Raw genomic sequence first — 12,046 nt, forward strand, 5'->3', positions numbered from 1 at the left:
TCTTATTAGATACAGATTATAAAACTTGCACAAGCACAAGTTAAACTTATTTAGTTCAATAATAACTTAACTTAATTAAGATATATTTTTCATTAGACAAATGCGTATCATCACTAAATTCATTTTTAAATGCCCTGTACTCCACTATAAACTAAAATAAATTGTGCTAACTTACGAAAAAATGTGTGATCCAATGCATTACATGAAAGCAAAATAAACAAGCGCCAAAGCCAACTAACTTGGCTAAGTACTATCTCGTCTGGAATTTTTGCATGCAACATTGTTAATGTGAGGAAATGCATCTGCGCGCACAGCTGTAAAATAAAGGTAAGATCACTGTCTTCTTTCCCGCTGGCACAAGTCAACATAAATTCAAATATACAAGAACAACAATATATAAAATTTTTTGCAGATGCATCTTCGGCTACTTTCTTATGCAATCTTTGTTTTTCGGTGACCAGTTAAGTTAGTTGCGTCTTTTGCAGGCAAACCCTTGGGGCTCTTCCTCTGACACAGCACAATAAAGGAGCACCTAACACATACATACTTAAACAGAAATAAGCAAACAATAGCAAACATCCATGCATGGGTCATAGTTTAGCATTTGAATTAAATATAAACCATTTCCTGTAGGGCATGCAATGTATTTCGCACTGTCAGCAACTGCAACAGTTCCAGCACTGCCAAAGCAGGAAGTATTGCAATAAAATTGGCGGTCAAATGGTGGTGTAACCATTGAAAGAACAATTGTTAAATGCAGCAACACTACTTTAGTTAGGCATGTGAGGGAGTATATATGTGCAGGAGGGAGTTATGTGGAGTGCGTGCTCCAGTCGAAATAATTGCAGATACATACCCATAGACATAAGTTAGTTAGGAGGCTCGTATTGCATTCGTGAGGCGATGGCATGCTTTTCGACAGTAGGAAATGAAATGCCAATAATTGATTGTTGATAAGATATTTAGAAGTTAGTAAGGGGTGTGGAAATTTAAGAGGATTGCAAATAAATTCTTAAATTGTTGTAAATAGCTTGAATGGCTGGAAAGAGTTAAACAGTAGGAAATAGCATAGGAGGCTGCACTCCCTTAATAATGGTCAACAATACCGTAAATATGTTCTTGTGCATCATAGCAGGCCAAACTCAGATCTAAGAAGAGGAGACCGCAGCAACCCAAAGTATGATCTTGGCTGCGGCTTCAACATTTTCATAACACCCTTGTAACCACAGCAGCAGAAAAATACCACTGACAATTTTTACCAAATTTGTCAACGTAAAAACTTCTATAAACTTTCCAAACACTTTGCAAATCAATTCCTCTCAACTATTAAAAGTGAGCTACCAACAACAAAACGTAGCTTTCGTAAAACCTAACATACAAAGTATGACTGTCCGAAGAAAAAATCTATGCATGGAAGGCTAATGAGAAAAGTTGGTCAACAACAAAGGCATATATTTTGCTATATTTGTGAGCAGTTCAATCATCGCAGGAGTGCTGGTTCCAATTCCACTCCCGGGAAAAAGACTTTGAAGACATTTACAAGATATAATCGAAACAGCTGTCCGCGTTGACGTTGTTTCAAATTTGATTTATTCATAATTTCATCGTAGCACAACAATTCAATGAATAATGTTGTAGTGCTAGTCATGCTATAAATTTAAAATGATTGCCAAATTATTAATACTCAAACACGTTTGCGAAAAAAATTTGAAAACTATAACCTTTTATTTATTAAATTTTTTTTCGAGTATTAAGTTAAGTACACTTTATAGGTTTCTAAAAATTTGCATTGATTTGGACAATTTTTTTTTCCATACAAAATGTGACAGATTTTTTTTTGCATGGAAGAAAATCTGAAACATTCCTCGGAAAAATATTCTCAAAAATCAATGCGAATTTTCTGAGGCCTATGCCTTGTACTTTGTTAGACCAAAATCGATTGGCCTACAAAACTCAAAAATGTTCGTTAAATTTTCTCGCACTTTCGAATTTCTTCGCAAATGTTTTGAGATTGATTTGCATAGTGTCAGTTACAAAATTGGCACATGGAAAATAAAAAAAAGAATCTAATTGAAGAAATTTGATAAAAACTGCAACTTAATATATCTGCTTAAAAAAGTAACATACATATCTGCTACAAAACCACTGTTCACCTGGCCATTGACACACATATATATACAATTCATTCTAACACATGGATGCATGCAACTAAATTTTCTGTTCAGTCTATTCTAGCCATGAAAATATGAAGGTAAACAAACAGGAATTATTACAAGTGGGCAACCGAAGAAAGAAAATGGAATAAGACACAACAACAAAAACGTATAGGCATAAGGCTATTACTTTCTTATTTATGGGTGTGCCAATGGGACGTTATGACATCACATAAACAATCACCGGCCATTGGTCAGTGAACAACAGTCACATGGCCTGTTTAAGATTTATTATTTTGTTTGACTGGTAAATTTTTGCTTAGGCAGGTAATACTATTAAATATACTTATAATCTACTGTGAAAGCCAAAGTTGCTCATTTGAAGAAAATCCAGATTTAAAAAATTTTGTTGTAGTTAGAATGACTGCTCAGTAAGTAACGGTGATTGGATAAGTTGTGCCTACAGCATATAGAGATGTCTATTAATTATGACTTAAATAGAAATATTAATAAAAATTTGTAATTAACAAAGCTAAGGCTAATTCTTAATATGCGCTAATTACTTTGCCGGGTATGGCTTGTTATTTACCTGTAGATCTGCATACATGAATACCCGTTTAAATAATTAAAAATGTCTAAACGTGATTAATTAACCTTTGTACTAAAGTTGTGTCTTACACAAAGCATAAAGTCAAAATAAAAAAAAAACGCAAAATACTTAAAAGGCAAGAGCTTTAAAGCAGCTTACGCATGTGAATGGCAGCGCTTGCGCAGTCATTGAACTACAAAAAAGCCGTGCGAAACTGAGCAGAAATGTATTTGTTAATTGGGTATTTACTAACAAGAAACAGATTTTGAATGAGAACTGGAGTACTGACAAATTATAATAAAACAGAGTCCAAAAATCATGAGGCAATACTTGAAAAATTATTGCTAAAACAATTTAAAAGCGATCCAAAGAAATAAAAAATAAATAAATGTAAGGCGCGATTACCTCCGAAGAGATTTTAGGCCGAGCTTCTCTTCCAATTTGTGTCGTGCTACTTTCAATTTTGTCTACAAATTGGCGGGACGGGACTTACATGTTTTACACAGACTCCGAACGGCATCTTCAAGGCAGATGAGTTTTCACTGAGAAGCTTATCATAAAAGCAGAAATAAATTCTTACGTTATCTCGGCATTCTCTATCTTGAACAGCTGCGGTGAAAGCGTAAGCAAAGTTTCAGAAGCAAAGGTCGAAAACAAATTTGTCAATTGCTTTCGTGCAGTTGACGAATAACGTAAAGCTAGACGATAAACGAAAATGTAAGCTTCAGGGTATCCTCTTTTACTGTGTACAAAACAAGTGTGATATCTTATCCGTCAAATGCTTGACAGGATGTTCAAGATGATTACTTTTTAATGTTTTGACAGGATGTGCAAAATGGTGGCGTATGCGGCCAGCTATCTTCAGCGGGTGATAGAAAGAGATGCAGGATGTGATCAAGATAGTACCTTTACAAGTTATATGATCGTTTCTATTTGTTATTTTGAAGTCTATGGTTAAGATATCACACTTGTCTTATCCAAAATGTTTATAATTATCTTAAAGAATATAATGGCTAGAAAATAATAATATACTTCGTTCTCTCAAACTGATGACTGGACATTGGTGCGATATCATTTTCAAATACTACGTTAACTTTGTTGCAAAATTCCTCTAGAGCAATGCCTTCATGAAGATATTTGGCATTTTTATTACCTTGGATAAGCATAAAACAAATAAAAAAAACTATTAATACAACTATCCACCACCCCTTCGTTATAAAAGGGGCTTAGGAGGCGATAACGGGGACTTGGCATGTGAGTGCAAAAAATCACATCACACAGAATAAAAGCATCCGGCAAAATAAGTTCAAGAGATAAAGCTACAGAATAGATCAGCGGGCGCATACTAACAAACACATCAACCGGCAACTACGTAAGTAGATACAGAAAATCCGCATTTATTTAATTCAATGAATTAGTTAAAGCGCGACCAAACGAACGAGTGTATGAGTGATATGTTAAATGGTCGTTTGAATTAATTAAATTTAGTGAGAGATGAAATTCCACAGCGTTCACGATTAGCTAACCGTTTCCCAGACGACCGAAGAATGTACATATATACATACATACATTAATACAAAGGGGAAGGTAAAGTTAAAGAAAAACAATATAAAAGCGGGAAAGTAAACAAAGGCGTGAAGGTTCTTAGCACGATGTGTCTGACGTCTATGAAAATGTATGCTTTCTTTGGCAGCTTTACGAGAATTTCTTCATTGCTTTATCCAATATAAATGAGATAAAATAAAAAAAAAAAATATATAATAATAAAATTAAAAAGTGATTGCTATTCAAATATATGCATGTACCGACTAGAACATAAGTAGTCTTACGTACATTTTAAATTAATGTGTGCTTTGAACTTTTAAAGTAATATTCAAATTAGTTTGCTTATCTAGCATTGAGTGAGACCATCTGAAAAAGGCAAATTCGAACAAAACATAACGACTAAACAATTATACCAAGTGATCATGAATAAAAGAGTTCTAATAACATACTGACCATAAACTTGTCCGAAACCAGTTCAGATGTGAATACATCTGTGGCAGAGTTTAAATGTACGACCCTGCGATGAAGAAGAGATCACACCTACATACATTTGTATGTATTCAAAGTGATACCAATAATGTACGGCAATAAACTACACATATCAAATGTTAATTTATAGATAAGTTATTGAAAAGGGACTACTTTGATCTCATATTTAAAAAAATTATAGCCGTGACAATAATATCGAATATATTAATGGGCCGGTCAGGCTTCTAAAACGCATAAACTTATCATGATTGCCCTGCAAAAATCGTTGGATCATGTGGTCCACTGGAGTACTTACCATTATACTCCACTGTAATGCAGCAATGGACCAACTCATGTTTCTACCCGAGCATATTGTAAGCCGATCATTGCTCGTTTTTAACGATTGTAATCACTACACGATGTTTATTGGACTGTGGGTACTCCATGGATTACTCTGACGTAATGCGGAGCTGGAGTATATGGTCCAGTCCTAGGACATCGCAATGTTAATTGGACCATATTTTTTGTATTGTGGTTAATTTTGGAGCACTCGGTTGGTCCATAGCGAGTACTCCATACATGCATGCATGGAGTACTCGCGATTTTTGCAGGGTGCCTGCAGCGACAAATGTAACAGTTCTCGTTTAAATGTGTGTCCAATTAAATAGCATGAAGCAAATTACTTCAAAAAAACATACGTCGGTTTTTGTAATTGATATTAGAGAAAAATTGTAAGTTTACAAACGGCGATGGTTACTAGGACATGTTTCTGAAGTTCCCTTCTTCATCAGCTAGCTATTCGGGAGCTGAGCGTTGAACTCGAATCTCCAACATTCATATCAGTGCAAGCCTTTTAGCTGCTAAGCCATATGAATGTCCCGTTGTTCGCTGTACAATTGGTCTCTAAGAGTTGCCTTTTTTTTATATTCCTTCGTCTGTTAATATTGCATCTTAAAAATTTGTTTATCAAGGTTCATAGTCTTGTTATCGAAAGATCTTTTAGAACCTTGAAGTATTCATATATGTACATAATTATATACGTAGAGTTATTTCCTAAGAGTTATAACAGCATATTTAAATAATTCCAACTAGATCTACATAACTGATAACGCAAAGTATTTCTCACATATTTTAAAACGTCTCCTTTCCACCCGCGATTTGTCTTTTTTTTGTTTTTTTACATCTTTTTGGTTACGCAAACACGGTCACTCAGGTGTTCTGCGGAGGGTATCAAGCAGCGTTAGATATCTTCTAAGTGAATAAATATCACACTTGTCTAACTTGAAATATTTTAGTAGTTGCATTTAGATATTTTCAAATGATTATTTTGAGCATATTTTGTCAAATGAAAATTAAGAAGTAAAAAAGTTTTTCCTTTTTAATTTTGTTATTATTTTCAGGGTGCTTTTATCATGTTTTGTTTGTTTCGCATATAATTTTAGTAGTTTTGTGCTACGAAGTTACCCTATTGGTCTATCTTTTAATTTTATTCAAATGTGGAATATTTTTATTGTTAACTATTTGTTTACGGCTTGCAAGGGTTTATATTCAAAATAATTAGACGAACAATAACGTATCAACATATCAAGTGTATGCAAACACTAATTTATTTGAAAAGAAATGCCTTTCGCTCTATTCCCAGGTTTAATTTTTAAAAAAAAGTTTTATTATTTTAAAGAATGTAGTGATTTGAAGGAAGATAAGCTAATATCGGCCTTTCAATCTAAAGACGGGAACAGATTAACTTTTCTGCATTACTCTTTCTCAACTTTTCAATACATATTACCATCTACATGGAAAGTTATGGATATGTACTATGGAAAGAGGGGGTTTTGACTCTGCTGACATGAAATCATGAGAGCGCCTTCGGTCTGACAGAACATCAGTCGATAGCTCTTCATCTTCCGAAATATGAAGAAAGTGACTTTGAGTTATTGGCAATAATTCCTATATGTTTATGAAAAGGAGTTTTTTTGCTGCGGGTCCCAAGGCCACCAAAGAGGTGACTCTGTATATTGAGTTTGACATCAAGTTGGTCGCCACCAGTGGTGCTAGCACCTGTCAAACGACACACAGCTGTCCATTCCAACGTATAATTTTGCACAACTAAATTGCATAGCAGGTTGCTATCTTTACTGTTAAAAATACTACATTTGTTTTCTGGTAAGTGATGACGTTCGTATCAGTATTTTCGAAATGCGTGCCAAATATTGACTGACATATGTATGCAAAACATTAATATGTAAAATAAAAACAACAAACTATCAAAAGCAGTGTACGTGGGCCATAAGTCAATGACAAGCAGGCAGTGTTGCCAACATTTACCTTCTGTTTATGATAATTATATTTATAAAATAACAAACTTGTTTATAGCGAATTGGCGTGACAGGCGCTTAAGTCAACGAAGCCACAACAAACAATTTGTTTTTAGAATATTTTTCTTGTTGATATTCGCCAAGCGAATTTTAGCGAAAAAATTACAAACCAACAATAAAAGCAACATTACTCTACTAAATTACTTACATATTTAGTCATGTAAGTGCATTGAATAAATTTTCATTTAGTTGTTCATTAAAATGTTGTAAATGTGGTAAAATTGCCAAAATTGTATAAAAGGTCAAAAGGCCAAGGACTTGCAAATACTAATGTAAGTGTTGTAACAATGTATGCATATATGATATGTAAAGCAAAACAATGAAGTAAATTTTTGATATTAAAAACTTGCGCTCATGGCCTTGACAACAAATAATGGGAGTGACCTGAACTAACAATGACCTTGAATGGTGCTGGCGCGTAGGCATTTTAAAAGCAATTTTTAGTTAGCTTAGTAAAGTTTTAATTTAAAATATTAAGTTACAAATAGTCTCTCATGTTACAGCGGTAAACTAAATTCAACCAAATGGAGGCTTTGTTTACACTTCCTTATAAAGGCAAGTTGTTGGTTTAGTTCATTCCATTTGCGTTAGTTTTTGGCACACCCTATAAACAAATGTTTGCCATAAAAGGCTAATTTTAATATAAAAACTTGTTTTATTCCAATGACACCCATATTTGAATTGCTGCGCCTATTTAATTAGCAATTAAGTACGACTTCTTCCCAACCAACCGGTCGCTGTTGAGTCACACTCATTGGAGATGAGCAAAGGCAGTAGAGTTTTAAATTCGTTTTGCTTGACAAATAAATTATTGTAACAGAAGCATCCTACGCTTTCCGTTGCTTGTATCTTTAAAAAGACACCCACAGGCTAATTTTGTTTATTTTTTGTGTTTTGTCACAAATGAAACTTTTCTTTGTTTAGTTTTTTGATACTTTTATGGTTTTTGTTTCAAGTTAAGGGCTTGTTGTTTGTATAATGCAAACACTTTCGATAGTTTAATTTACTTAGAAAGAGCTATTTTATGTTGGCTCTCAGTAAGATTGCTTTTAGCTTCAATGGAGTTTTTCATTGCGATTTCGTTTAAAAATTAGTTTATCTTGGCTTCTATTCCTATTCTTTTCTATGAGCAATGTTTTACTTATTGTATTGTGATTATTGCCAGGTTAGGTTATGTCAAACTGGCCGGTGCGTGAGGACTTCACACATATTGAATGAGTCTATAGTGTTACCAGGAGTGTTCACAACTACCGAAATGAAAACCCCCTATCAGAAAGCCGGACCTATGCCATGAAATAACTCAGCTCTCTTGGCAATTACTAGAAGCTTTCTAGGACATATGCTACTTGCTGCTTCTAGATCTGATAGCTGTGCCACCGGTATTAGCTGGAATCTTAGCCTGGCAAGCGCAAGGCATGAGAACAAAACGTGTTCGATCGTTTCCTCCTCCTACTCGCACTTTCTACATCTGCTATCGTTGAATATGCCTAATTTAAAAGCATGTACCGCCTGAAGGCAGTGGCGTTCGCTGCTTACTCTTTACAATGATAAGAGTCACTTCGTTAGTCTAAGGTTGTAAGACTTCCACATGATCTTCCACACTTTGCTCCCCCGCGCTTGTTTCAACGTATTTATTGCTTGGTCGATCGTAATCGTTTATTCTCGTCCAACGCGATTGGGACGTGTAAAGAAGAGCTTCGAGGGAAGAGACCCATCGAAGCGCAAGTAGGGAAGTAGGTAGTCTTTGTGTCCAATATTTGACGACGCCCTACTTCAACGGACGTATGGTCTACGCTTAAGCTGCCCCGAGGCGTAGAGTCTCGTTCTTCATGCTATCTTCTTCGCCAACAGGCCTGCAGCTGGAATTTGCAGAATGGCATTCAGTACAGCCAGCGGTGTTTATGACAATCAATGCTTAGTATAACAGGAATTCTGAAAATAACACCTCTAATTTTTTGAGGTATGTTCTCTTTTTAGATATGCGGCTGTCCACCAAACAAGGACTCCATGGTAAAGGATAGGCTTTACAATTGTTGTAAATATCATATAAAAGGAATAGACTCCACGCACACTCCAGCATTCTTTTACATGCATAAAGTGTCGTCGAGGCCTTCTTCGTTCTCTCCTTCCACCACAACTTATTGTCTTGCATGGTTCCTAGATATTTTTCACAGGGTCACCCTCACCTCACAGTCAAGAGTCCATTTTTTAATTATTTGGTTTTATACTTAGTAACTGACTACTATGAGTTTTAGAAATTGGGTACATTAACGCTATACGGAATATTAAAGTTCACGTGTAAAAATAAATAATTAGACTTACGGTTCATATTAAGTAATCCAAATTGTTTATAAAATGTTGTATACACATACCTGAAAAAAAGAGAAAATAAGAACTATTCAATAAACATAAACTTAATAAATATTTAAGGCTTATTGATACTTTTGAAAAGGAAATAACGATGGAGACAAAATGCTACGTTCATCAAAAGTCAAGATATCATATCTCTTTTGAAAAGCGAAGCAGTAAATTGGGAGGATTTCAATTAAGTTCAAAAAAGTCTCAAAAAGGCGCTTAAGCCGATGAGTGGTTTAAAAATTAGGCTCAAATTTCTAACCGTGTATCTATTAAGAAAAATAAAAGATCACATAAAAGTTGTACCAATATTTTACAAAGCAACTTGCAAGAACTTACGGAGAAAGCTTGGAATAAATATTTAAAGCAATTAATTATTTCCACAATTGACGTAAATAACATATTATTAAAGACCAAAATATAGTGAAGAAAGCTCTTACTACACCATTTCCTTTTATAACCAATAAAATTTAGTATTTATTACTTTCAAATGAGAGTTATTGAAAATTGTTTACAAATGGGGTAAAAACGATCAAATCACCACCGAAACGTTAAAAATGCCAGACTGAATAGCAAATTTGATTATAAACACCTGTGTACGCCAAATTCGGGCAAAAAAAAAAAATTAACTAATATAAAGACTAAAAATGAGCTCTACCTATTAGCATGCAAAGCACGATAAAGAAAGAACATAAAAGGAATTGAAAAAAGCAACAAATATAATAATTTTTTCAGATTTTATTTAGCAAAAGTCAAGTGTTAAATTTTCTTAGTAATTGCCAAAGGTTTAACTCAATCCAAGTAAGTTTAATGAGTAAAAAAAAAATGACAAACGAAAAGTGACATAGACTATGTTATTTTTGGGGGGTTCATATATACATACATAATGCTTTATGCGTTTTCAAACTGCCTACATTTGTAAGCCCATTTTATGAGCTGCTACTGCCTGCAACTCCACGCTTCAACTTTGACTCTACTCGCTCATTATTTCATTAACTCTGCCTACTACGCCTCGTATGCGTATTTAACTTGCCTACTTATTTCCCTTGTTGTGCCATTAGAATGAGAATGGGTTGGTAGTGAAATGCAGTAGAAACGACGTAAATAAATTAAAAAAAAAAATGATTTTGTTATAAATACAAAGGGATTATTGCAAGCATAATAAAAATCAACTCTTACTTGTTTTGTTGAAGAGCAATTGTAATCAATTGCATACTATGTAACTATTTAAATTAGTGTGCGTAAATATATATATATATATATGTATACGATAGTTTGTATGAAAACGGAAACGCTACATAAAAGAATTCAAAGAAAGGAAGGGTAGAAATTAGGGGCATTATTCTGTATTGCGAACGAAAGCTTCGTCGAACAATTCGTCTCCCGACGATTTTGCCTAGCATGGGCATTAATTCCCTATCTCTGTTGTTCGCTTTTTACATTTCTTACTTTATGCCGAATTGAAGGCGACGGCACTTGTCAAATGAAACAAAGACACAATTTTAAGCGCCAATTTATCCAAGACTTTTTTTATTATTGCGGACTAATATTGTTCTCTCACATTGCTCACTCTATTGCTAGAAATATTCAGTGTGTGGAAAAGCGTTGTAAGTGACACAAAATTCCAATAAAGGATCTAAAAGAGAATTGAGTAGTAGCGATAATCGAAGAATACCTCAAAGAAGACCCATAACAGGTTGTTTGGAAAAATATTTTTAAAGGTTTCATAATGGATTGCGTTGTGGAAATTTTGAAGCTGTGAATTTGGGTGCAATTTAAAAATAAAACAGAAATTTTTTCGCTGCGACATTCGGAAATGATGCCCCAAGCTAGAAGCATTGTAACACCCTTTACTAAGCCCTTTTTTTCTGTGTTTATTTGACAGCGCAAATGTCGCATACAAATTACTATTTAAGCTGCATGTGGCAAGCGCTATTATGCGTTGACCAAAGGTTGTTGTTGCCATTAAATTTTCTAATACCCCATTTGACAGCGGAAACACTTATATGGCAGCGCGTGACATTTTGTGTAGGAAGAAATTATATTAAGCGCTTGGTTCCAGCGATCAATAATCAGGTGTTAGAATTTTCTTTTGTTATTTTTTGAACATTTTTATAAATTAGAAATTTGAAAGAGGAGAAAAAATATTAGCGGAACAGAAGTTTGTTATTCAAAACATGACAAATTGCGAAGCAAAACGCCCACAAGCTTAATCAATTTAAGTATTCCTTTGTGGTATTCAAGTAATTTTAGTATTTTACAAAAAGCTTTTCGTCGGCAGATGTGAACATGGGCTAAGTTTTTAATGCTTATAAGCAAAGTACCGTAAAACCTAAAAAAAATACTAAAAATACTTTCAAATGCTATAAAAGCATTCTTGTACACCTGTTCTTTCTGCCTTGTGAATATTTTCGTAATAGAAATGGGGTGGCAAATAAAAATCGAAACTCACAACATGTGCGTAAGCAATTTATTATAAGCGAAAATGTATTGCGCAAACCGACTTACACCGCGCACTGTCTCGCCTCAACACCTGTATGAGATAAAAATTGTTTAGCGAT

The 12,046-nt window shown here is 34.3% G+C and overlaps 1 protein-coding gene across 3 annotated transcripts in view; it reads right to left on the reverse strand.

The window, feature by feature from the left end:
• CenG1A (Centaurin-gamma-1A) overlaps positions 1–12,046 on the reverse strand; it is a 115,586-nt gene that overhangs the window by 85,632 nt on the left and 17,908 nt on the right. The window contains exon 2 of one of the 3 annotated variants that reach the window (XM_067764046.1): positions 9,453–9,502. The exons of the other annotated variants lie outside the window; for them this stretch is intronic. Coding sequence (XP_067620147.1) covers positions 9,453–9,502 — 50 coding nt within the window. The remainder of the gene's footprint in view (positions 1–9,452; positions 9,503–12,046) is intronic. 3 annotated transcript variants of the gene reach the window in all.

The sequence above is a fragment of the Eurosta solidaginis genome, chromosome 2, assembly GCF_040869045.1.
Source record: "Eurosta solidaginis isolate ZX-2024a chromosome 2, ASM4086904v1, whole genome shotgun sequence".
Lineage (NCBI taxonomy): Eukaryota > Metazoa > Arthropoda > Insecta > Diptera > Tephritidae > Eurosta > Eurosta solidaginis.